Consider the following 26830-nt stretch of genomic DNA (forward strand, 5'->3'; position numbering starts at 1 on the left):
CCCTTTTGTGCTCTGGATGTGTAAATTGTATTTCTTATGTACATATCATGCCTATGGGCCCACATGTAAATGTATTATGTAATACAATCTGGATATCAAGAGTATTGGGATATTTACAGTTATGTATATGTAAAACTTCCGCTGAAATACAGGATTTGTTTGACTTAGTGTGTGTGTATGTTGTGCTATGGTTACTGTATTAGATGATCCTGGTAGGTTTTGGGTTAACAGGTGTTAACTCGATCACCGGTCCGGTTCTGTATGGAACAGGGTGTCACAGTAACCCTTTCAGACTCTTCTCATCTCCTCTCTTATAGAGGAGTTTCTCTCTATAATCATCGATAAACTCTCAAGTAAGGAGATGTATTGGTGATAAATGGGTATTTTTATCAAGTGAAAATTTTACCCAAAAAACTAAAACTCATGCTGTTATATGATAGTAGGATATAAACAAGGTTGAGCCAGATTCAACCCAAGGTCTCAGCCTAGGCCTAGTTCGACCTAAACTCAAACCTAAAAATCCCAGTCTTGGTTCAGCACACAAACTGACAAGCCCAACCTAGTGCCTCAAATGTTTGAATGGGGCTCTGGCTCACCTGACCACTCGTGATAGAAACCATACTTCTTCATTGACTTAATACGGAAAAGCACAACTATTATTTATCTCATGGAATAGGAGGGGGATGATAGAATTTATAGCATCATAATTCCTAAATCATAATAAAGATCATTCCAATATACCATGAATTATTTTTGTACAAGAAGGGGAAATGACAATATGACATACCGTTCACCGTCGATAATGTGTTGTTTCCAGCTGAGCTTCACGCAGCCATTGCTGTTGTCCTTGCACGAATGAGCGACCTTCTTTTTCTTCAATAGAGGTAGGTTTGTTCCCTTAGTATTTTCTCAATGCATTCATCTAATGGGTGAGATTAGTACGTAACCATACAATGGGGGACCTAGACTCCTTTAATAACATAATGTCCATCTCCCATTAAGATAGACCAATCAATTAAAGAGCAAATCTTCACTATTTGTAACCAAACTAATATGGTGGGTATCCTTAATAAAATCCAAGATATATGCAATTAAATCAAATTTTGGGTTTTCATAATGGAACCCAATTAATAGTCAATTGGGACAAAGAAAGAAAATAAAATCTTATAGGGGAGGTCACATTCAATGTAGCCGATCCCATTAAGTTGGAATAACGTTGAGTTTGTTATTATTGTATAGGAAGTGGAGGTCACACTCATATCCCTCCTTTAATCTTTTGGTTGAAACCTTCCTCCGTGATTTGATATATGTAACATGGTTCTTCGGTGATTTAATACAGCACACTTCGCTTCATACCCAAACCTTGCTTCATACCTAAACATTGCTTCATTCTTGCTCCATCCCCATAAATAAATATCATTTTTCCTTCTCATATCTCATTACTTCAAGTCCATTCCAATCCAACTTTTACAACAATGGCAGCAGCCATATCTCCAGCCATCATCTCCTCTCGCTGCACTCAACCAACTCTCTTCCACTCCAAACTTTTCCTTCGTTCTTCCTCTGTAGTTCATGGTCTTTCCCTCTCTGCAGGCTCTTCTGTCCTGCACTCGCATGCAATCAAAGTGGTTGCACCGCGGTGGGGTACCAACCAATTGAAACCCATTCAATGCAAGGTGAAACCGCCCGCCCGCGGCCGGCACTTTCGCATCATTATGGATAAGCCTGGTGGAGAGAGTACTACTAAGTTGCAGATCTATGAATATTACATTCAAATTCTAGCAAATGCTGTTGGAAGGTATAACAGATTTATTTTCTATCATATGTGAAAATCATTTGAGGACACAATTGATGAATCTTTTTCTGATTTGGTTACGTGGTTTCTTTGTCTAACATCAGTAAAGAGGAAGCAAAAAAATGTATTTGCAGTATTTCATATGACAGGCCTTATGGGTTCGAATGTGAAATTGATGAGGAAACCTCAAGAAGGCTTAAAGGTCAGTACTCTCCAACTTATTCGTAATATTAGGGCTAGCTGTACACTTGAAGCCAGCTTGGAACCATAGCTTCTGCTAAGTCCTTGCTTCCTCATCTATATACAGATCTGCCTGGTGTTCAAGTCCTCCGAATGTAGATCCTGCAAACATCTATTATGGACTATTGAGAGGTATTCTCTGTCAATCTTCTTTTTTTTTAGCTAGCTAGGGCATGGGCGAATAAAGTTAAAACATGTCGACATTAGTTCATTCATTTACCCAATGGGTAGAGCAATTGGAAAGTAGGGGTGTCAATCGGTTGATTTTGTTTAATTTTTGTCTAGGTTGAATGAAAGTCCCGTCGGTGTGAAAATGGTGAAATGAAACCAAACAAATAAAACCAATAAGATACTTTGGTTGGGGTTTTGTTTCAGTTTCTTGTATTCACTTGTTATTGGGTCATTTTTGGTCCACTTTGGGTTTAATTTACCATACAAATTTATACAGAATTGTGCAAACAAATTGATTTTCTTAGGAGGTTCGGTTCATTTTAGAATCTTATCGATTTGTCCATTTTGATTTTGGTCTGCTTTGAGTTCGGTTTACGACTTCTTATCGGTTTGATTTAGGTTTTGATCCAACTTAAACTTGTTTTAATTTGGTTTTGGGTTCGTATACCTTAAGCCGAATCAAATGACTTTGGTTCGATCTGGTCTAAGTTTTTTGTAGTTCGGTCTCTTTTACAAGTTCAATCTAGGCTGACACCCCTAACTAGCAAGAATCAATGCCTCACAATTAAAGGGGTTAAAAAAGACTTAAGTCTCTTTACACTCATGGTGAATGGGAAGGTAATTTAAATGCATTTAGAGGGTATCATGAAGGTTTTTTGAGAATGTACTAAATTCCCATTGGTGCTTGTGAATCCGTGGTAGTGAACTTATCAAATCAGTCGAGGTGCGCGTAAGCTAGCCCGGACACCTTGGTTCACCAAAAAAAAAAAAAAAAAAAACCTTACCAATTGATGAAAGGAAAACTTTATCTCCAAAAAATAAAATTCATTTCTTTTCCATATATATAATGATTTCATTTATTTAATTCACCTTGGGCAGGAAAACCCAGGTTTAATTCCTGGGATAGGTATAGACTTGGAGACCCGGAAGAGAGTAGAGGAGGTGGTTTCATTCAGGATAAGAACGGGACTTCGGTGGTTTGATTTTCTTATATGGAGTTGTTAAATCAATATATTGTAGAAATCTGCAATATTAGATTTGAACACTCGATGCTTTATGAACCAACACAATATCTTTTCCAGAATCTGTAACGTACTTAATTAATGAAAAAGTTGCATCACTTATATTCTTGATATTAACTTTTTTTTTATATGGAGGGACATAAGTGCATTAATAATTTACAAATTGAGAATTGAGAGAAAGCGTCATAAGGTGATTTTTTTTTCCGCTAACAACGAGTATCCAAGTCTCCAGCCTAACTAATCCTGTAGATTTATACTAACCCAACAATCACATAGATGGTCATACAAGGGTTGAATGAGAACCTTTCAACTTTTACCGAAAATAGTAAAGAGCACTAAATACCCCGTGTGAATGACCCCGATGAGATAAGAGGAGTCAAATTCAGAATTAAGCGCTTCATAAGGTGAAGGTCCCTTTCCAACTCAGCTACCCCTTTGAGTTCATAAGGTGATTGGCGAAACTCTAAAACACTCTTACAGCATAAAAGGTAAGATGATAATCGACTTTTCATCTTTGGCAAATCCAATCTTTACTACTTTTTTTTTTATCCCTGATATCCCATTCTTTCTTAACCATGGCTTCATGCTTTGTTGAAATATCTTAGGAATTGCGTGTTCATGGGTTCAAACCTTTAATTTGTGTAATGCTAACTTTGTATCACTTGGCCTTCTCACCTAAGTATTCTTTTGACCAATTTGCACCATTGAAAATACAAGAAAGGAATAAGATAGAAAGTGTGTACCAGATGACTGATTCTGTAGAATGATATAAGGTTAGGTTGAGATAAAGGTTTTAAATCCCAAAGTAAGGGAGCAAGATCCACTAAGGGCCATAGAGTGACCCACAAGGGGGCAGACCCCACGAAGGGCTAGTAAGGGAGTCTACTGCATGGGCCACATTTATTTTTGCTACTACTACCACTACCACCACCACTACTACTGAGCTCATCGCCACCCATTTTGTCATTTGGGTTGATCGAACCAGATTATTGTTTATAATTAATGATGGATCAAGCATGTTTAGATAAGAATGAAATGCTTAATTAGTCCTGGTGCTCAAAGGTTTTACCCACATTTTCTCATTTTCTAAACGAATAAAAAATAAGTGCAATCCCTGACTCACAACTTCATTCTTTAGTTCCACCAAGGATATAAATAGATGGTTGAAAATCTGAATTCGATTCATATTCGTATCCGATTAGGGGAATCTGTATTCGCAAAGTCTATTTCCGAAAACTATCCAATCCCATTTGAAACCCAATTGATTGCGAATACAAATAATGTTATATTCGATTCAAAGTTGATTTATTTATATCCTACAGACAATGTTTTCCATTTTTTGTTAGAAAAAAATATCATCAAAAGAAAGATGAAAATTTTCCTTCATCCACGGTCAGCTGCTTAATTAGTGTAGTTCTACCCTCCAAAATAATTGCTGCGCAATGTAGTTGGTTGACGCATAGTGCAGTAGAGCATTTGCGTATAAGAGATCTTGGGTTCGAGACTCCCATTTCACATCTAGTCCTCACCAATGGTATCTTCCCCCTTATATATATATTCATTCTAGGCAGAGTTACAACATGAGACAATTAAAGTTTTGTTAGTTGACCAAGAAAATGAAGAATGATTCGAAATACATAGACTGTTAAAATATAAGGCAATTTTTCAAAAGAAGGAGCTACACGTACGTTTGACACTTGTTCAACCACACCTATGCAAAGGCCAAAGTTTTCACATTACCCTTGTACATGGTTTAATCAAGTGGACCATACATCAGATTGTTAAACGGGACTGATTTGGTGGGTTTAGACCAGGCTGAAGGAAGCTTAGTAATAATCGGGTTCAGGCAGGTTTAGGCTTATTTTGATGAGCCCAAAAAGAACTGCGAGGATTAACATAGCCCACAGATACACTTGATAGGTTGAGGAAACTCATCTTCGACATTGCCATCAGCAGGTTTCTCCATCGCCAATCAAAATTCCTATATCTAGTTTGGGAGGCTGCATCACAAACAAGCTCCTCAATCATGTGTCCATAGATGCTGCATTGCGTTTCACTATAATATTAAACTATTACTATTTAATTTTATTAAATTTTTTCTCCCACTTGGATTTTTTCCCCTTGTAAGACGAGACTAATAAGCAAATTTGAATATGATAGACTGAAAAGGAAAAATAAAAAATCCAATCATGTGCTGAGGTTTAATTCTTACATCGGGATTCCCGCTCCATAACTTACACTAGTGTTTTCCTTTGCCCATCTCTCTCTTCCAATGGTAAAGGGTAAACATGTCATTTTATAGGAGAGAGGTGACAGGAGAGAGATAGACACAGAGAGACACTAGCATACATTATGCAACGGACAGCATTCTTTCTCCCCAGTCAATTACATTAGTATTATTTTGGTAGAAAAGGTATTCCAAATTTTGAAATTGATGCGTACATTATGACCGAGAGTGCAGACCACGAGGCAACGATAAAGCAAAACAGTGGTAATACTGAATCCATTATGACCCTCCCAAGACCCTGCAATGTTAGGACAGAGTGTTCCAAATATTAAGATTGAGATTTTGTTGTGCTTTTTTTTTTTTTTTTTTTTTTTTTAGTCCATAAACAACTTTACATTGGCGAAACAGAAGCAACCTTGAGAAAATACAGCAAAATTGCTCAATAATATTTAATTGAATTGGTTTGTCCGGAGTTCCAGGATTTGGGTTAATTTGATTAGCTAAAATGGGGGAGAGTTGGAAGCAAAGATTGAGTTATCAATATTGAGACTGATACCGATCTGGGATCAGCTATATTGGTGTAGATCGGTCAATATTACCTTTATTTTCAATAAAATTAAGTTTTTCTTATAATCTTACCTAATATCGACATGATATCAGATCCCGAATTGATCAAGTATTAGAATTGGTCTCAACTAATATCAATATGATACAGCTAATAGATCGATCTAATACCGATAGCTAAAACCATGGTTGGGAGTGAACAGAACAACATCTAATGTTGTTACATGCTGGAGACTTTAAAGGGCCTAAAATGAACCCAGCCCATCTAGGCTCTGTTTGGTTGCAATGGAAATTTAAAGGAAGTGAAATTTTCATACTTTAAAAAGTAATGTTTATAGTCATTACCCCATATGATTGTATAAATTACTTAATTTTTTAACCTTATTTAGTAATAATGTATTTTACATTTAATTTTTATTTACATATTATAGCAAAAGGTTTTGAATGCAAAGTAAAGTGAAATTTTATAGCCAAATATGGAATGATTTGAAGTTAATGTTCAAGTCACATGGGTAATGATTACATATATTTCTTTTTTAAGTATGAAAATTTCACTTCCCTTCCCTTTTATTCCCCTTACAACCAAACAATGTACTAATGTTTTGGGCTCTGGTAGCTGAACCCCGATACCTGTCCTGTCAGTTTCGGCTACCAGACTTAATACAAATTTATAGTCCTATCTAGGGGTGTCAAAACCTAGCCTAAATTGGTAAAACCGACCTAAAAACCTGGATCGAACCAAACCAATTTTATTAGATTGGTTCTAGACTTATGAGGTATGTTGGGATCGATTGAAAATCGGTTCAAATCGAACTGACTAATAACCAAATTGAAATCAAACCAAATGAAACCGATAAAAAATAATTGATTATGAAGTTATAAATAGGTGAATTGACCATTTCTTACAATGTTAGTGAGAATATCTTTTGTTGTAAGGGGAGTTGTTACGAATCAATTACTATGAGGTTATGAATAGGGAAATTGATTTGTACGTAAATTGTAATAATGCTTCCATTGATCTCACCAAATGAAACCGATAAAAAATAATTGATTATGAAGTGATAAATAGGTGAATTGACTATCCATTTCTTACAATATTAGTGAGAATATCTTTTGTTGTAAAGGGAATTGTTACAAATCAATTACTATGAGGTTACGAATAGGGAAATTGATTTGTGCGTAAATTGTAATAATGCTTCCATTGATCTCCTAAGATAATAGGCTTCATTTTGTGATTTCAATATCAATTATCCTATTAGTAATTAGTTATCAATTGGTTTCAATATTAGTTATCTTTCCATTACAATGATAAATCATGATTTAGTCACAAACTGATGTTCCTTAATGAATTGATTTTGATCTCTCTACGGAAATCGATTCAGCGTGACCGAAACCAAACTGAACCGACTGTTTGACGCCCCTAGTCCCATCTATTAATTGGTATGGCCAAAATCTTCTTATGAATTATGGAATCATGTGCGTCCCTAAATGTTTTTCCCATTGAGTTCCCCGTGCAGTTCAGAGATGTTGGGCCTCTGGGTGCTTAGGAGCTCTTCTTCTTTGTAAGCTTAATAAGTGAATTTTCAACAATTTCATTTCATATTATGAGCATATTATTTCCAACTCTCAAGATTACAATAATTTTGGAATAAATTGGAACAACATTGACTACATGCTACGTTTCAAACACCATCATCGTATATAAATAGGATCAACATTTCAAGCATTGGATAGAAATACTCTGTAAAGATTCACAAAGTGATTTGTATTTGAATTCCTTGTTTTACCCAATGAGTGGGTATTGTATTTATAATAGTTCAAGTGTACAGCTGGTTACAATTGGAAAAACTTCATTTGAAATTCAAGTTTATCAATCAAAACAAAAACTGATAAAACGTGTAGCTGGAAAATAGGGATAAGATGAGTTTGAATTTTTTCAAAGAAAATTCAAATTCAAATTTTGAATAGGAAACGCATTCCTTAACGGCCCCTCTCAAGATGAGGATGGGCATTTGGAGATCTTTAGCTTGTCACGTAGATGAAGAAATCTGGTGGATGATAAGGGTTTGGTGAGGATGTCCGCGAGTTGGTCTTTAGTAGAGATAAACCAGACATGAAGGTGACCTTGAGCAACTAATTGACGAACAAAATGTAAATCAACTTCAATATGTTTTGTTCGGGCATGAAATAAAGCATTCAAGGTAAGATATGTAGCTCCCAAATTGTCACACCATAGCACAGGAGGTTGAGAAAGAGAGATGCCCAACTCTTTTAGAAGCGACTGTATCCATATGAGTTCAGCAGTGGCATTTGCTACAGCTCTATATTCTGATTAAGTGGAGGAGCGAGCAATGGTAGATTGTTTACGTTCTGACCAAGAGATGAGGTTATCTCAAGAAAGATAGCAAACACGCTTGTGGATCAATGATCATCGACACAACCAGCCCAATCGGCTTCAGAGAAGGTCATTAACTATTGCAAAGGTGATTTAGAAATTAGAAGACCATGAGATATGGTATCTTTAAGATAGCGTAAGATGTGCTTAACGTCTTGCCAGTGATCATCAGTCGGGGCCTTGAGAAATTGGCATACTTTATTTACTGAGTACGTCATATCTGGACGAGTAAGAGTTGCATATTGTAGTGCTCAAATAGTACTAAGATAGAGCAGTGGATCTGATAATGGTTTGCCAATATGTTGAGAAAGTCGAGTGGAAGAAGCCATGGGGGTATGAGTTGGTTTGGCACCATCCATATGAGTGAGCTTCAACAAATCAGTAATATATTTTGTTGTGATAAAATGATGCCATCTGCATGGGGTACAATCTCTACACCAAGAAAAAAATGTAGAGAACCCAAATCTCGAAGAGCAAACTCCTTATTTAAGGTGGAAATGATTTTTTGAATCAGGGATGGATCGGATCCAGTAATAACAATGTCATCAACATACACTAGAAGATATAAATAAGCACATCCCTTGGTATAGATAAAGAGTGAGGCATCAGTCTTGGAACCTTCGAACCCCAAGGATAACAGGAAGGAACTCAGCCGGTGAAACCATCTGTGTGGTGCCTGCTTCAGATCATAAAGTGATTTGTGAAGCTTGCAGACATGGTGCGGTTTGTTTGGATCAGTGAAACCCGAAGGCTAAGCGATGTAAACATCTTCAGTGAGTGGGCCATGGAGGAAAGCATTACTAATATCCAGTTGTTGGCAATAGCAAATGAGAGAATGATACGAATAGTTGTGGGTTTAACCACTAGAATGAAAGTCTTCGTATAATCGATGCCCTCTTGTTAATTGTACCCCTATGCCACTAGCGTGGCCTTATAACGTTCAATAGTACCATCAGCCCGTCGTTTGATGCAAAACACTCATTTGGAACCAACAACATTGATGTGGGGTGATGGGGGAACCAATGACCATGTGTTGTTCTTGAGAATTGAACTCTTGAAACGTAGCCTCTTGCCAGTGAGCATATTAGTTGGCCTCTATGAAACAAGAAGGTTCCAAGTCAGTAGTGCATCGGGAGAGATCAGCAGAAGGAAAGAGATACCATGTAGATGGCTTTGGATGGGGGCGAAGCTGCATGTGATGGGATCACTGAATAGAGACTGCAGGAGTAGGGGCAATGATTGGTGGTGGAGAACCTGTCACATTCTCAATGAGAGCACCTGTTACATCACCTACGACATCCTCATTAGTAGTAATTACAGCACTAGCAGATAAAGGATTTGGCTGAATGTTAAAACTAGGGATGGGGGAGATGATTGGAGATGGTGTGGGAGAGGGTGGAGATGGTGGGATATGTAAGAGAGAAGGATACTTACCCGTGACCATACCAGTTGCTTCAGGAATCCTTGTGGTGAGAGATGGTGTTGATTAAATTGTTAATCATAGGGAGATATCGGTGGAGGCAATAGGGGAAGATGAGTGGTCAACATGGCGTATGGAAAACAGGATTCAATAAATGGGGCATGACGAGCAATATAAAGTCGTCCGGTGAGAGGATCATAGCAACAATACCCTAAATATATCCCAAGAATACACATTCTTTGGAGCGAAAAGAGAATTTGTGTGCATTGTAGGGACGTAGTAAAGGGTATATGGCACAACCAAAAATTTTAAGAAAATTATAATCTGGTGAAGACTTAAAACAGGGACTGAAATGGATAGATATTCTTGAGTACCGTTGTGGGTAGCTGATTGACCAAGAAGACAGTGGTGTCAAAAGCAAACTGCAAGAATTTTAAAGGGAGAGAGGCATGTACAAGAATGGCAAGACCTGTATCAACAATATGCCTGATTTGTCGTTCAGTAGTACCATTTTGTTCATGCATGTGGAGACAAGCAACATGATGAATGATTCCATATTTTGTGAGAAATTGATTTAACTTTTGATATTCCCCTCCCCAATCGGATTGAAAAGCCTTTATTTGATTAGAAAATTGGAATTCCACCATAGTATTAAACTAACAAAAACAGAAAAGACTTCAAAACACTAGAGTGAGGATATAACCATGTAAATTTGAAATAATCATCAACGAAAATAAAAAAATACTTTTGACCTTCCTTGGAAGTTACTGGAGCAGAGCCCCATACATCACTACAAATTGACTCCAATTGACTAGTACTAAGCAGTGTTATCAATTCCGAATAATTCGCGAATTATTCGGCCGAACCGAATTTTTTCGAATTTTATCAAAAAATTCTGACCGAATCCGAATTAAAAATAAAATTCGGTAAAATTCACGATTTTTTCAAAAGTGAATATAAAACGCGAATAATTCGGACCGAACCGGATTAAACCGAATTATTCGGTCCACTTAAACAGTATTTAAAAAAAAAAAAACCCAATAAGCTTTTTTGACCGCTTTTTTGACCGAATCCTTAAATTAATCAATCGAATTATTCCGAATAATTCTCCACCTGAATAATTCCCGAATCCGAATTTGCTAACTATGGTACTAAGGTGCCCATTAAGAGGTGAAGAAACAAGATGTGATTTTCCCAAAAAAAAACAAGAGCACTTATTAAGAGTTTTAGAAAGACGGGAGAGGACTGAAAGGGATTATGTGAAGGGTTATGCAAGGTAAAAGAGCCAACATTTAGTATGGGTAAGCCAACACCATTACCTATTTGCAATTGATCTTAACCATTATAGTTTGAGAAAATGTGCAAGTTAGAGAGATCTGGAGTAATGTGATATGTCGCTACAGTGTCAGGATACCAATCTGCTATAGATGAGGGAGGAGTGGGCAAGATACCAGCCATATTAGCAATAGGTGGGACAGCCTATGTGGAAGAATTGTTGTATCGAAAAAAACATCTGCTGGCCATATGATTAAACTTGTTGCAGATTTAGCACCGCTCACGCTTCTAATTTCAGGATCCAGGACATTTTGAACCCGTGGTTCCTTCAGCCGAGGAAACATACTTGGATGTTGAAGGCAATGGAGAGGTATAAGAGGAACCAGTGTGACTCTGAGTGTGGTGAGTTTCAATAACAGAGCTTAATTGCTATTTGAAGATGAAGTTCATGACTCAATAGAAGTTGATGAAGATCATGAAAAGGAATAGCCTCTGTTTTAGTTGTAAGAACCACCACTACATCACTGAAATCATGACCGAGGTTATGGAACACGATAGCATTGAACTCTTCAATAGAAAGGGGCTCTGTTTTATTGCGAGACAAGTTTATCACCCTTCATAGCGGGCTAGAGCTACATATGAAGCTGAAGAATGCTGGTGTGAGAGAGTGTGCCAAAGGCAACTTGGAGGCATCCCAGACAGCGGCAGTAGTGGAGAGACCAACAACATATGGCAGAACCTCCGGAGAGAGAGAAGCGACAAGCCAACTATAGGTACAATGGATGAAAAAAATCAGAATTGGACCCGAGGGAACATACGCTGATCGATGTCTCACCGGGGTTTGCTAATGACCTATGTATTATTCTTATGTCACGAGAGTAACGGGTAAAGAGGTGTCACCACCTAGATCAAGGTCTAGGACCTACAAATATCTCCCCGTTTTGAGGGGAGAAAATGACTCTAATGGATAAGATGAAAATCTGCCCCAAACCTCTGGTTAAGTGTCAGGTTACACTGGGGGAAGGTGTTAGGTACCCCCAGAACTCCCGGCCAAAACCGGTCTTCCTAGACCTAACTTTTGTTATATACTTGTTTATATATGTTATGCACCTGAAAAATTTATAATAATAAAAAAAAAATGTCAAACATGATTATATACATTAAAAATAATTTAAATTATTTTTATCATATTTTTAGGAAATCAAATTATGAAATTACCTAAATACCCTTAAGAGGAAAAAAAAGAAAAAAAAGGAGAGCGAGAGAGAGAGAGAGAGAGAGAGAGAGAGAACAATATATCTACTGTTATCAAATACATATAGAAAATAACCTAACATGTATATACATCACAGTGAACATTCAGGAATTTTAACTGAATTTAAAAACTTCAGAAAACAATTTTCTAATAATACTAACATAAAGCCCAAATTAAAAAAATACACAAAACAACAAAATAACACATCTAGTAAATCTATAAGAAATATGCACATGGATCCTACATAATGACATGCATCATATATACTATAAAATGAGATTTGCATCCTAAATATGCTATTTAAAATGCATTAAAACAAACTTATACTAAATATGAATATTAGAAAAATGCATTTAAAAAATGAACAAAAATTACATAATGACACTAAAATATGTATTAACACCTAAAACAGTAGGATATGGCCTAATACATGAATATATACAATGATACATGCAGATATGATTTTTAAAACAGTTTTCAAGCAAAATAGGTCAAATGACCAAAATGCCCCTAGAGGGCCAAACTATTAAAATAATATGAAATTATCCATAAAAATAAGTGATATACATTAAAATCATTAAAACATATGAAAATACATCTAATAATATTTCATCAGAATTTTCTAACATATTTTTGTATTTTTAAACATAAAGGACTAAAATACCCTTTCGAGGGCAAAATGGTAAAACCCAAACGCCCACTTTCCTGAACAAAAATCATCAAATAATAGCCCATATCTATGAATGAGATCATGATCTATCATCTTATCAAAAAAACCAGAACTCAATTCGAGCCTTAAACCTTCATACTTTTAAAATTACCAAAATGCCCCTAGCGGCAAAATCATCATTTAAACATATTTAGGTTCTAAAATTTTCAGAATACATCAAATTTGATGTGAGACATAACACATAAAAGTTTTAGAACTATGTGATCCTTTTAGGTATTTTTTATAAGGACTTTAAGAGAAAACAAGCTATTTAAACACTAAAGAAATATACAAATTAAATATAAAAATAATTCTTAAAAATATGAAAATTACCCTTGATGCGTGGGAGAGTCTTGGCTCAGGTTTTTTCACGTTTGATTGTCCAGAATTCGTTTCTGGGCCTGCCGAATCATAACTCAAAGAATGATGTTCCAAATGACAAAGCTTATCAACAAGGGGTATTCCGGGAATCTTAAAAGGTTATAGGAAATGGGTATGAGAACCCTGAGAGCTTCATTTGAAAGAGGGGAATGAGAGCTTGATTGGAGTATTTTTTTTTTTTTTTTTCTGGAATTTTTTCCCTCCCCAAATTCCTCCAAATGTGGGGTTTATATAGCCTCAAAATCCAATATTTTCCTGATTTTATGGTGGGTTACCTTGACTAGCCTAAAGGGGGGCTAGGCCTGGCTCATTCAGTCACATTGTGAATCAATTGGGTCTTGATCATCATTGCCAGACGTTCTCCCAGTGTGTCAAAAGTCAATGTCTACACCAACTAAAAACTAATTGGTCTTTGCAAAGCCAGTCTGCATAAGTTGGATTTGGAACAGACTCAGAGGAGGTACTAAGAATGGTTTAGATGGACATGGGATGCTGCCATCAATATATCCAAGAAGTTCTTATCAGCCGATATTTTCAAGATAAAATGGTGATTAAAATTTGGAGAAGGAGGGGGTGTAGGAGAGGAAGTAGCGGTAGAAGAATAGAAAATAGAGGAAGAGGTAGACATTGGGGGGTTTGAGGACTGAACGTCTACTGATACCATGTAAAAGATTCACAAAGTGATTTGGATTTGAATTCCTTGTTTTACCCAATGAATGGGTTTTGAATTTATAATAGTTCAAGTGTAGAGTTGGTTACAATTGGATAAACTTCAATCAATCAAAACTGATAAAACGTGTAGCTGAAAAATAGGGATAAAATGAGTATGAATTTTTTCAAAGAAAATTCAAATTCAAATTTTGAATAGGAAACACATTCCTTAACATACTCAATATGCATGTGGCCATTTAATGATTGTTGTATTCTATTGCTTACATAAATGGGTTGATTCTAAAGGGTCGTTACGAGGCCGAGGGTCTGAAGGGCCCATGGCCTTGAGGCATGGAGGAATTGACCCACTTTGCATGTTATATTTGTTATTGAGAGGCTCATGAGTGTATTCATGGGCGGCATTCCCCGAGGAATTTTTTTTAGGACTATATGGCTATAAATTACCTGTGTAGGGTTTTGCTATAAATTTGTTGGGAAAGTTTTTTCTGTATAATTAATTTTTTAGGATTATGTGATTATGTCTTATCAAATAAAAAAAAAATTGCAATTCTCATTCGTCTTTCTACTTCGATTTAGTGTTTTCTATGGTGCTTGTGTTAACCAAGTTTCATACACAACCCTATATGAAAACCGATCTCACACTTTGATTTGAAAAATATTCCATGGAAAAATTTACACGTCCAAAGAATTTTCAAAGTTAGTCTAAAAGAGTAAAATATAAATATAAGAATTTTCAATGCATGTTTCTCATTTATTTAACATGAAAAAATTATTTTAAATTATTACTTAAAATTCGTAAATAACCAAATTTGAATTATATAGTCCTTACCTCAAAACCACGTAATATGTATAACTATTCCATATGTAATCCATCAACAGAAACAAGCAGTGCTCACAAGAGGAAAGATTTTATTGTCAAATTGCAAGTAAAATTTGCTAGAATGAAATAAATAAATAAATAAATAAATAAATAAATAAAATTGTTTGGTACCACTCCCACTCCCATCCCTTAACAATGGCGGATTCATCTAAAGAACTAACCACTACGCCCACTGAAGCTTTCGGAAGAGGAAGAGGGGAAGTTGCGAGCACCATCCACTATCCACAAATCTTTGCAGTGTGAATGGGAGCTGGCCCATCTTTGGGCCCAATCCAGCTTGAGCCTCTCCATGGTTAGATTGATATATTTATATTAGGGGTGTCAATTCCAAGCCCGCACGAGTAGGCCCGATCAAGCCCAACACGTTTATGGGCCGACCTAGACTAGCCCGATTAATAAATGTGTCGAGCCCGACACATTTATAAATAGGTAGTACACGGTGCAGCCACCTAGCCCGACGGGCGCCCGACTGGCCCGACACATATATAAGCCCGATTTGAACCAACTCTTTTAGGCCCGACCTAGCATGACCCATTTAATACTACTTGTATTTTTTTTTTAATACTATTTGTATTTAGTGTTAAGGTTATGTGATATGTACAATTGTGATGGTGGTAATTGTTATATGAACATTCATATTTTTTATGTATAGTTTAACTGATTTGAACTTACTAAACTTGAGTTACATAGATAGTTTAATTGATTTGAGTTTCGTGGGTTAAAGATCGAGTACGTTAGTAATTTTGTTACTTTGCCATCTTTGGCTTAATCCATTTTAACCATGGAATCTTTTTCTTTGCTATGCCCATCTTTGCCTTATATTATTGGTATTCCTCTTCAAGCACATTTTAGAGACCAATTTTAAAGAGAACCTGTTTAAAGCCCGATTAAAGTTAAATAGGTTTATAGCCCATTAAACCCCGATAAAGGTCCGTTTATGATAGCCTGATTAAAGCTCAAGACCGACCAGGCCTGATTGAGACCTGCCCGACCCGACCACTTGACACCCCTAATTTATAGTGTCACAACTCATTAGAGATTGGCAGCGTTATTTGTATATTAGTGACAGATTTGTACATCGTCAGCTGAAATTTGAAACTACATGTGGCACCTCTTTTACAACCTATAAATCTCTCTGTAAAATGATTTGTAAATTAGTGTTTTTTTCATAATACTCTCCTTTGAAGACCCGAAATTGCACACGAGCAGTGGAGGGAACTCTCCCCTCCCCTCTCCTCCTTCTCCCTTGGTATATATCTTCTTTAAGGATCATCTCTCTCTCAAAAAAACAACGACAATGTCATCACTCTTCACTTGTTCCAGGAAATCTCTCTGTAAAATGATTTGTATATTACTGTTTTTTTCATAATACTCTCCTTTGAAGACCCGAAATTGCACACGAGCAGTGGAGGGAACTCTCCCCTCCCCTCTCCTCTCTTCTCCCTTGGTATATATCTTCTTTAAGGATCATCTCTCTCTCTCTCTCTTAAAAAACACAACGACAATGTCATCACTCTTCACTTGGTCCAGGAACACCAATCATCAAGCACCAATAAAGGGGATACCAACCCCTATGTCTAAGGATAAAGATGGGCTGCCTACTAGGTAGCCAAACAAAGAACTTAAAAGGAAGATGGGAAAGAGACGACTTGAATTGAGTGGATAGGAAGATCAAATAAAGCCTTAAGGGACGTCTCAATGTGGTCCAAACACTAACCGTTCAAATGGGACAATCACACTTTTGCATGACAGATGTGACCACTAGAGTTTTGGGTGGAAACCTTGCGGCCTAAGACATTCTTGATGTTTTCTCCTCACACTATCAATTGTTCAATGGCATCTATGTGGGCATCCTATTTTGTCACTTCACTATGGTGAGAGAAAATTAAGAAAATAGTCTTAAAGAAAGTTCGAAATTAATGAATTGATCATATATAATTATCATTTAAACATTTATTATTTGAATATGATGCAAAAATGATTCGATTTGGATGTTATTTTATATGATTTTAACCTAAGAATGTTGCTCAGTTGATAAAGATCATCACCTCAAAATCAAGAGGTCATGATTTTAGCCCTCAGTGGGGCCAAATAAATTACATGATTTTTTTTTTCATGTATTTTTCATGAAAATCCAACTAATTGATTGAAAATTATGAATTTTACTAAAAAGTCTTAACGTAAAAATTAATAATACAAAATAAAATTGGTCCAGAGCAGTTTTAATCAAACCATCGGTCAGAGCACAGCTCAAACTGAATTCAACCTACAAGTCAGCTCGGCGAACCCGTGGGTTGAATCTAATGTGATCTGTTTTTTTTTTTCCTAAAGGTATGCAAATAGTGTCAACTTCGAGACAACCCGGCCGTATTACGAGTCAACTCGCATGTGGACTTTGGTGTCACAGTCGACATGTATAAGTGCATGTGTGACCAACAATTTTAACCTTTGAAAATTATTAAATTTCCTATAAATATGAAAAAATTTCCAACAGTCACCAAAAAAAAAATAAAAATCTATAAGTTAAGTCCCCCTCCCCACACTCATTGTAGGATGAATTTCAAGGTGAGTCCCCCCCCCTCCCGTCCTTTTTTGCAAGTTCTGAACTTTTATTGCCATTTTGCTAGACGATCACACCCCAAAAAAAAAAAAAAAAACTCATAAACCTGAAAAAGACTTCATGACACTTAGAAACATTTTTTCTGGACTTGAAGTATGCTTTTGCCATATTTGTATTTAAACACATAAGGACGCTTTGATAATTTCACTTTTAATTTTTATCCGAATTTTTTAGAGGTTATTTCATCATTCTTCCATTATATTGACACTTTTTAATGCATTTGGGTTACTGTCAATGCATTTTATCAGGTTTATTAGGTCAATTATGCATAATGGCATTTTAATAATTATTTAATGTTCTCTTTTATCTTGCAAAATGCAATGTGGACATATGTATGGCATATTAAACTCAAATTTTATTTAACAATTTTTAATAAAAAAATTTATTATTTAATAAGAGAGAAAGAATGTTACTTGCTTGCGTTCCCCACGCTCAGATACAATAGGGTGTGAAAAGACCATGCTACCCCCACCCAATCATGTAGTGATGATGTTCATGTTCTCCCTCCTATTGGCCCCGCATGCTTGTGTACACTTGTGCCAATAGGATAACATTCTTTTTTCATTTAAAAAATATCAAGTAATGAAAATTTGTTTTCTCCCAAGGTGAGTTGGGGTGCCTAACACCTACCTCAGACTGTAACTTGATTTTATAGATTTTTCAGTCAGGCCAATTATCATTAGAGCCAATTTAGAATCAGTATATTTATTTGTGGATTATAGACCTCTACTAATATTGGGACTCTACATCTTTAAAAACTCATTTACTTTAAAAGGAATGGCAAATTTTTATTCAATGGGAAACTTGGGACTAATACGTTCGATGACCCCATGGTCAGATTCCCTGATCCCTCCATCGTTCTCACAATCTAAGACAAGGAAATGAAAGGCCAAAACCTTCTTATCCATTGTAACTTAGATATTAAGTTACTATCAACTTCTCAAAGACCTAACAACCAACTCATTTCGATGTTTGAGAGGCCCATTTGGTTAAAGTTTTAAATAATAATCATGAGATCACATTCTAAGACTGAAAATAGAAGTGGATTCCCCTCATACTCTGTGTAGGTTTAGGGCCCATTTGATAACGTTTCTGTTGTTTCTGTTTCAAGAAACGGGAGAAACATAAATTTTTGTTTATAGAAATAGAAACGGAATTGAAGGTGTTTGATAAGTCATGTTTCTAGAAGTTGATAGTAACCAGCGAAAGAATGGCCACAAGTCATTTCCAGAAACAGGCGAAACACCTGGGTCGTTTATTGAACCACAAATAGGTAGAAATTTCAATTTCTATTTCTGAAAACAAGTAAAATGAAACAGTTTTATCAAACGCCTTTTGTTCCGTTCCAAAAACGGCAGAAACACGTTTCTTGAAACGTTATCAAACGGGCCCTTAGAATCTTTTCTTAGTGGTTGTCATAAGAACATAAAAACCAAAAGGTGTGGTATAAATAAACCAAAAGTTGTGATATAAATAAACCAAAAGGTGTGGTATAAATATGCAATGCAATGAGTGTTTTGTGCCCGGACCAATTAGAATCCATTCACCAGGGAATGAGAGAGAGAAGGTATCAGAAGGGTATTTTGGGTGCGTATTTTCTGTTTGAGAGCACACTTTTAACCCCAGAAATAGGGGGTGCAAAATGATCACCACGTCACTCTTAAACAATGCCCGAGAATGCACTCTCCTTAGTCGAGGCGTTGACACAAGGGCCATACTCTCATATAGAAAACAATTCTCCCAAAATCTTATAGGTGATTATGAACCCTAGAATGATGGTTGATTGAATTATCTTCTACAGATGAAGGTAAACTTTCTCCCTTTATGTTTGTGTTAATAAAAATATAAGTTTGCTAACTGGTGATAACTACTTCCTAATGATGTAGTGCGACAACTAGCCTTGCTAATCACTCACACGATTGCTTGCCTTCATATTAGGTGATAATAGGAATTTACTTCCACTATTGTCCTCTCAATAGGAGGATGATGCTCATAAAGGTACACCTCGAATAAAATGGGCCATTGTGGGTCTATTCACAGTCCACCTTAAGTTCAAGTAGCGAGCGGTCTTACTTATGCGAGCCAGATGTCTAAACTAATGTTTAGGCTGCATGGAATCAAGGTTTGTCAATTTCAGAATTACTACTTCATGTCCTTGATATCGGTATTGATATCACTATCTGTCAATATCGATCTAAATATAAGTTATTTCTACCCTTGATATAAAATATATATATATATATATATATATTTTGTTTTACCCTAAAATAATACAGGTAACGATTTAGATCTATCAATTATTGATATGGATCTCAACCATATCAATATGATACGACTAATACAATACTAATAATGGAAACCATGGCCTGAACACTTACACAGTATCATCAACCATGTGCTTAGCATGTGGGAGTGACAAGCCTAAATTTATCTATTAAGGCCATCCATCATAGAAGGGACCACTTGGATTGGCTATTTCTTATAGCTCCAATCTACATCAACTGGACAATAATCAGTGGAGCAAGTTTCTCTTCACCGATAGTGAAGGGAACATCTTTCCATCATGGAGATCTGTATTTTTTTTTTAATCCAAGGTGTCCGGGCAGAGATCTGACTTTTTTATTACAATTGATGATTTTTTCATAATATATATTAGGGGGTAAGAGTTAATGATGACATAAAAATCCAATCACATTCAGGGTCATATATCTCCAATTGGTGAAGGGATTTATCTTCCTTCTCTACAAATGAGGGAAAATGTAATCCATAAATAATATAGGCTTAGATTCACAATTGAAGGGAAATATTTTTCTAAAAAGTCCTTTTAGAAAATTCAAAAATGAAAAAGAGGGTTCCATTAGACAAATTCTGAAAAGCAAGAAAGAGTACACACTGCTTGTAGATAATTAGTAAGATAAGTTGTTATTTATTTTTATTTTTTTTTTGGGCGGAGGGGATAGTGAGAATGAAGATTATAAAATAAGAAGACCAAATATTGTTTTCTCAACTCTCAATATGACCATTATAATCTTCTCTAACTATAAAATCATTTTGGGATGAATATATAATTAAAAAGTCAAAATCAAGCAAATAATCACACACAAACACAAGGAATATAGTGTGATTCAAAAAGCATGTCTACATCTACTTGAAAGAATAACAAAAAATGGCACTAAATAAAAAATAAAAAAATAAAAAAACACTCTACACCACTTTCCACACACTATGTGATCTCCTTCATTTGTCCTCTTTTGCTTTAGGGCTCCGACAATTGCTTGCCTTCATATTAGGTGATGACTGGAATTTACGTCCAATATCGTCTCCCATGGGCTGGGAAATGTGAAATCTATCCTATGAGCGAGGAGTCCAATAATAGCTCAGAGAGGAGCAAGACAATCAGTGATTGTTCGTCATCATCCGCTAAATCCTCGGACTAAGAGCGATCAGCCTAAGAGTCCTCGTCTTTAGAGTCCTTGAGGGAGTACAATTCCCTGAAAAAACCTAAGTCTCCCTCCATGGATTTTTTTTAAGTGTGCAACCTATTGCCTTGAAGAAGGTTTGTCCTAGAGATTATACCCCTAAGGGTTGAGTTTGGAGTGGGTTATTCCAGCAGGTCCTTCGGATCGAGATTTCCCTCTAGAAGAGAGGTAACAACCCGATCATGTTGCCATAGAGGAGCATAAGGATGAAGGCAGCTCAAAGGGCTTGGCCACTGCTATCGATGCTCGTGCCAATGTGCTACGATCAAGAGCACCATAACAGAGGACCACCTTACCAAGATAAGGAAAAAGTATGGTGTGCCTGATGACATTGTCCTTAGGGTTCCCACCGGTCTGGAGAGCGAGCTGATTCTGCTTAGGAATTCTAGTGTGCTAAGTAATCAATAAATGATCTAATCAAACAAAATGGACTTAGGGGTACTAAGTAATCCACAAATGCAGATTTTTCAAGGGAAAGGAACACTTGAACATACCAACAGACAAAAGGAAAACCAAAGGCTATCATCAACTCATGTATAAAGGAGATCTTCCCTATTGAAAACATGGTTTAAAAGCCTAAGTGAATAGGGTAGAAAGAGGAGAGAGAAATCTCTAGGTACAAATGTTTTATTTATTTATTTATTTATAGCTTATTTTTAAATACTATCAACTAATGGAGTTAGAATAATTAAACAGATTTTTTTTTAGATTGAATCCAAAGAATCAAACTGACAAATTAAGTAACCAAACAGTTTTTAATGACTGATTCTATCTATAGAATCATTCTCACATATTTAGGTTAACCAAACAGTTTTCAGAATGAAATAAATAAAAGAATTATAGGTAACCAAATAGTTTTCCAGAATGACACAAAAATAAATAAGATTCATCAAAACCACTCTCTACGGAATCTATGCCAAATCAGAAAAATAAATCCAACGAATTATACAACCAAACACATCCTAAGGCCTGTCTTTATGAAGTCAACTTCAATAATGAGCTCTGGATCTCTTTCAATGCTTTTGTTAAGATGGTGCTGGAACATTTTGAAATAACCTAGAGGGTGTGAATAAATTATGCTAGGGGATTTTAAAAATTCTCCGATTTAAAGTCTCCAATATGTGATTGTAAATAAAAATGTGGAATATAAAGAAAAAAAGTGCAATCACACAACATAAGAAATTTATAATGGTTCGACTCAATCTGAGTCTAGTCCACTCCCTACAAGTTCCACTTGTAAGGTATCCCACTATCTCTTCCCTTTCAGTATAGTAGGTATGGAAGAAAACATTTACACAATCTTTTAAGGATAAGAGAATCCATACAATTTCTTTACAAAATGAGAGTGTCCTTTACAATCTCTTAAAGATGAGAGAGTCCTTACAATCTCTTAAAGATGAGAGGGTCCTACATACTTGTTGAAGTACTATCTAGAATAATGTGTAAAAAAGGTGTCCAATTCTAGAGTTAACCTAACTCTTGGCTTCCAGGTCTCCTAATTTCACTTTTTTAGAGTTTGTGTTCTTTAGAAATCTGCAAAGTAATTGGATTCATAGTGATCAAATATAATTTTGCTATATTTACCCTAACCGTTATTCTTTTAATATTTTTCTTGTACTAACATTTTACATTAAGTTTTTATCACTTTCTGTTTCTTGTCTCAATAAAAATTAACCTGGTTGGAGTGTGGTAACCTCCACTAAGGTTGATTTGTTGGGGAGTAAGGTAAACTGATATTTGAAAGTGAAGGATAATAGACAATATGAGCTTATAGGAGGGCCATGATAAGTAATTATGTTTTGTCTTAGAGAATGGTCGAACAACAACTATATGGGTTTTTACAGAAGCAAATGGAAACTCAAAATGAGACACAGTTAAGTGTGTGCAAACCCATGGCTTCATAGCTTGGTGTACTTTGCAGAATGTGGCAGTGGTGAAGAATACCATAAATGGTAGTTGATGGAAGGTAGCCAACTCCCAACTGAATAGAAAGAAGAGAGCTAACAAGTCATTCAATAAATTGCAGTTGCATTGATGAGTTTTCATTTTGTTCATCCCACATATCTAGGATGAGAGAATTATGGACTTTCCATTCTGCTAGAAATGTGATCAACTACCTTAGCCCTTGAATTATGTAGCTTGATTCCATACTCACAGGACAGAGACAAGCTCAAAAAGAAAGACAATCATAGATCCTCAACTTACATCAAATTTTATTTTTTGTACTTCACTTCATAGTTTATATATTTCATACACATTGTGATGGGATTTAGAAAAAGAAGATAAAATCCACAACCAATCCGTGAAGGAATAAAAAGTAGAAGGAAACAACAGTTCTCTCAAAACAAGGAGGAAGAGAAGATATGAAACATGTTACATGATTCAGAAGTAGAAAAAGAAAAAAGAGAAGGGCATTGTTGTATGAGATGAATAAGACCACAACTCTACAATCAGTATTGTCTGTGGCCCAAAACAGTTCGATTGATCCCTCAGTGCCTTCCCTCCTCTGCTTTTTCCATTAATGGCACAGGCAATAGCTGAAGACAGTCATTTCAGCTCCTTAATGCCGGCATAATTCTTTCTCATCATTGCTCCCCCACCCTTCTTCTCCATCGCGTTGGTCGATTTACTTCTTCCCAATTTCAAAGTCTTGGAAGAAAGTGTTGGCGTCATCAATGTCGATGATGGGGGCCTTCGGTTCTCTTTCCTCAAAACGACTGAGAAATTTGGACCGATGTTTCGTTCCTCACATGGCATGCAACTGACCCTTGAAACGTTACCATTTTCTTGGGAGGCGTCATTGTCGACTCTGTCTCATTAGAACATTGTTGTTGCTTGATCATATCGTGTTTCCTCCTTAGTCTTGATTCTCTCAGTTTAGTGTAATATTTGTATCTGTGCCCTCTTTCTACAGCAAAATCATCCAGAGTGAATTCTAGCAGCTTGGGTAGAGAGGAGGCTAAATATAGAGCAAGAATAGAAGCATTGGGATCAACTACTGCTAAGAGAGATTTTTGAGGGTGAGTCGGCTTATGGGTTTTTGGTGGCTGGGCATTGCTGATCTCCTCCATGGCTGCTGAATTCGAGTTCTCGAGAGAAGAAGTAGAATTCATAGAGAGAAAGGCCATGGGATCAAGGGCTACAGCCAGGGGAGATTCAAGAGTGTGACTTCTTGGCTGATCGTTTTGTTGTAGAGCTGCAGTAGAGTCGACCAAGGTTTCAGAATTAGAGCTTTGGGAAGAAGTTAATGTTGAAGTTGAATTCTTAGAAGAAAGGAGAAAAGCCTTTGGATCCAACGCTGCAATGAGAGATTCAATAGTATGATTCCTGGGATGATTAGTTCTTTGCACAACACCATAAATCTCAGCTATGGTTTCTGAAGTAAAGTTTTGGGAGGAAATTGATGTTGTTGTGGGAGTTGAATTTTTAGAAGAAAAGAGGAAAGCTTTTGGATCCAACGCTGCAACAAGAGATTCAATAATTTTATTCCTAGGATGATTAGCTCTTTGTACAGCACCAGAAATCTCAGCCATGGTTTCTGAACTAGAGTTTTGGGAGGGTGCTGTGGAAGTTTAATTCTTAGAAGAAAGGAGAAAATCTTTTGGATCTAATCCTGCAACAAGAGATTCGATAGATTTATTCCCAGGATGATTAGTTCTTTGCACAACACCAAAAATCTCAGCTATGGTTTCTGAATTAGAGTTTTGGACGGAAGTTGATGTTGATGTTGAAGTTGAATTCTTAGAAGAAAGAAGAAAAGCCTTTGGATCCAACGTTGCAACGAGAGATTCGATAGTTTTATTCCTGGGGTGATTAGTTTTTTACACAACAGAAATCTCAGCCATGGTTTCTGAATTAGAGTTTTGGGAGGAAGTTGATATTGTTGTTGAAGTTGAATTCTTAGAAGAAAGGAGAAAAGCCTTGGTGTAACGCCCCAAACCTGAATAACAAGTATGGTGCTGCCCTCACGGGCAGTGATTTAAAGTGATCACAAAATCTTTCACCAATAACTCACAAGCTTTATTACCACTGCTACAGTAGAATTTATTATTGTGTCTATATCTATTATTTATGATTTAAAACTTAGTATTTCAATTAAATGAATCCTCTAATTGAAAATTTCAATAAATATACATCTCCAACATAGTCTCAAAAAAATAAGCAACACCTGAACAACTGGTTCTCCCTCTGAGAATATGTCACACCTCTAGTGATCTGTTGGAAATAAATAATAGATATAAATACAATAATAAAATATGTTGTTGCACAGATAACAAAGCTTGTGAGTTATTAGTGAAAGATTTTGTGATCATTTTAGATTACTACCCATGAGGGCAGCACCATACCTATTATTTGGGTTTGGGTGTTACAAATGGTATCAAAGCAAAGATTAAATATTCTGTAGACTTAAATCTGGTGGCATAGGACTATTAAGAGAAGGGCAGTAATGGTATAACACATTGACATTAATAGGTTGGTTTGGATTTAGTTGAACCCAAATTACGTATTTATTTTACAAAATTATTGTTTGAGAGGTGAGAAACAACTCAATAGAATATGGTTAAGGAGGCCTCTGAATCACTTGTTAGGGAATATGTATGAGTTATTAGGAATTGTTAGTGACAAGTGGAAGCCAATGGGAACTTCCAATTAACAAGGTAAGTGATATCTCTAGGCCACTCAAACAATTTTAAAAAATCTACTTGAGGTTGAAAGTAGAGGAATTATGTATATCAATTGGATCTTGGAGTCAGGTATAGTTAAAATTGATGATAGAAAACTTTGGAGAACTTGATGTTGTTATATATGCAAAATTTTGATGTAATCTTAAGCATGGATTTGTTAGTCCTTTAATATGTTAGCTTAGTTTTGTACTATTTGAATATATACATTTAGGAATATTAAAGCCCATAGGCATTTCGATTCTAGGACCGTAAATAAGCTGATTGGGCAATATTAAAGGATGCCAAAGTATTCTAATATATGTTAAAATAGTTTAAAAAAAAAATAATGATATTCCCAAGATAACTTTCCGGATTAGGTTTAGGCACTATGAATTTATAGTTATGCATTCTAGATTAATGAATTCTTAAGTTATTTTTGTAGATTTGAGAAACTAAGTGTTTCATAAGTATCTAAACTAGTATGTGATTGTATTCATCGATGTTATTTTGTCTGCTTTAAAAGCCACGAAGAACACTTGAGGATTTTAGGAAATTAAAAGTGTAGGTGATGATAGGCAATGTTACAATTATGTTAGCAAGCTTAAGTGTGTAATCATCTTCAATTGAGAGAATCAAAATTTTTCATAGCAATGACCCACAATCGATAAAGATTAGAGATGAGATAAAAGAAGGTAAACAACTCCTCGGTATCTACATTTCTAATGATGATACTTTAAGATTTGGTTCTAGGTTTAGTATACATACTAATACAAGTTGGAATGGGTAATTTCGTAGTAAGCATTGGGTACCATGTTAAATTTTAATACAACTTTTCAGCCTTAGACAAGTGGAAATTTTGAGAAGACTACTCAAATTTTTAGAAAGAGTTGAGAGCTAGTGTTTTGAATCTCAAGAGTAGTTGGGATGATTATTTGTCTTTGGTAGAGTTTTCTATGATTACAATATTTATTGGGCTACTATTGGTATGGCATCATGGCAAGAAGTGCAGATCATCGATATATTGTAGTGAAGTGAGTAACTGGAAAAAAAAAAAAAAAAAA

At 35.9% G+C, this 26830-nt stretch overlaps 1 protein-coding gene across 2 annotated transcripts; it reads left to right on the plus strand.

Annotated features, from left to right (window-relative positions):
• Window positions 1–1423: 1423 nt before the first annotated feature.
• On the plus strand, window positions 1424–3341 carry LOC122063233 (multiple organellar RNA editing factor 5, chloroplastic/mitochondrial-like). 2 transcript variants are annotated; one of them, XM_042626940.1, is made up of 4 exons: window positions 1424–1798; window positions 1900–1997; window positions 2103–2167; window positions 3086–3341. In XM_042626940.1, the coding sequence occupies exons 1-3, from the start codon at window positions 1476–1478 to the stop codon at window positions 2132–2134; spliced, it is 453 nt and encodes a 150-aa protein (XP_042482874.1). In that variant the 5' UTR covers window positions 1424–1475; the 3' UTR covers window positions 2135–2167; window positions 3086–3341. The 2 variants fall into 2 exon arrangements, with proteins under 2 accessions (XP_042482874.1, XP_042482875.1); XM_042626941.1 differs by lacking the exon at window positions 3086–3341 and adding an exon at window positions 2321–2905.
• The last annotated feature ends 23489 nt before the right edge of the window (window positions 3342–26830 follow it).

Source organism: Macadamia integrifolia, unplaced genomic scaffold, assembly GCF_013358625.1.
Source record: "Macadamia integrifolia cultivar HAES 741 unplaced genomic scaffold, SCU_Mint_v3 scaffold1257, whole genome shotgun sequence".
In the NCBI taxonomy this organism is placed as follows: Eukaryota; Viridiplantae; Streptophyta; class Magnoliopsida; order Proteales; family Proteaceae; genus Macadamia; species Macadamia integrifolia.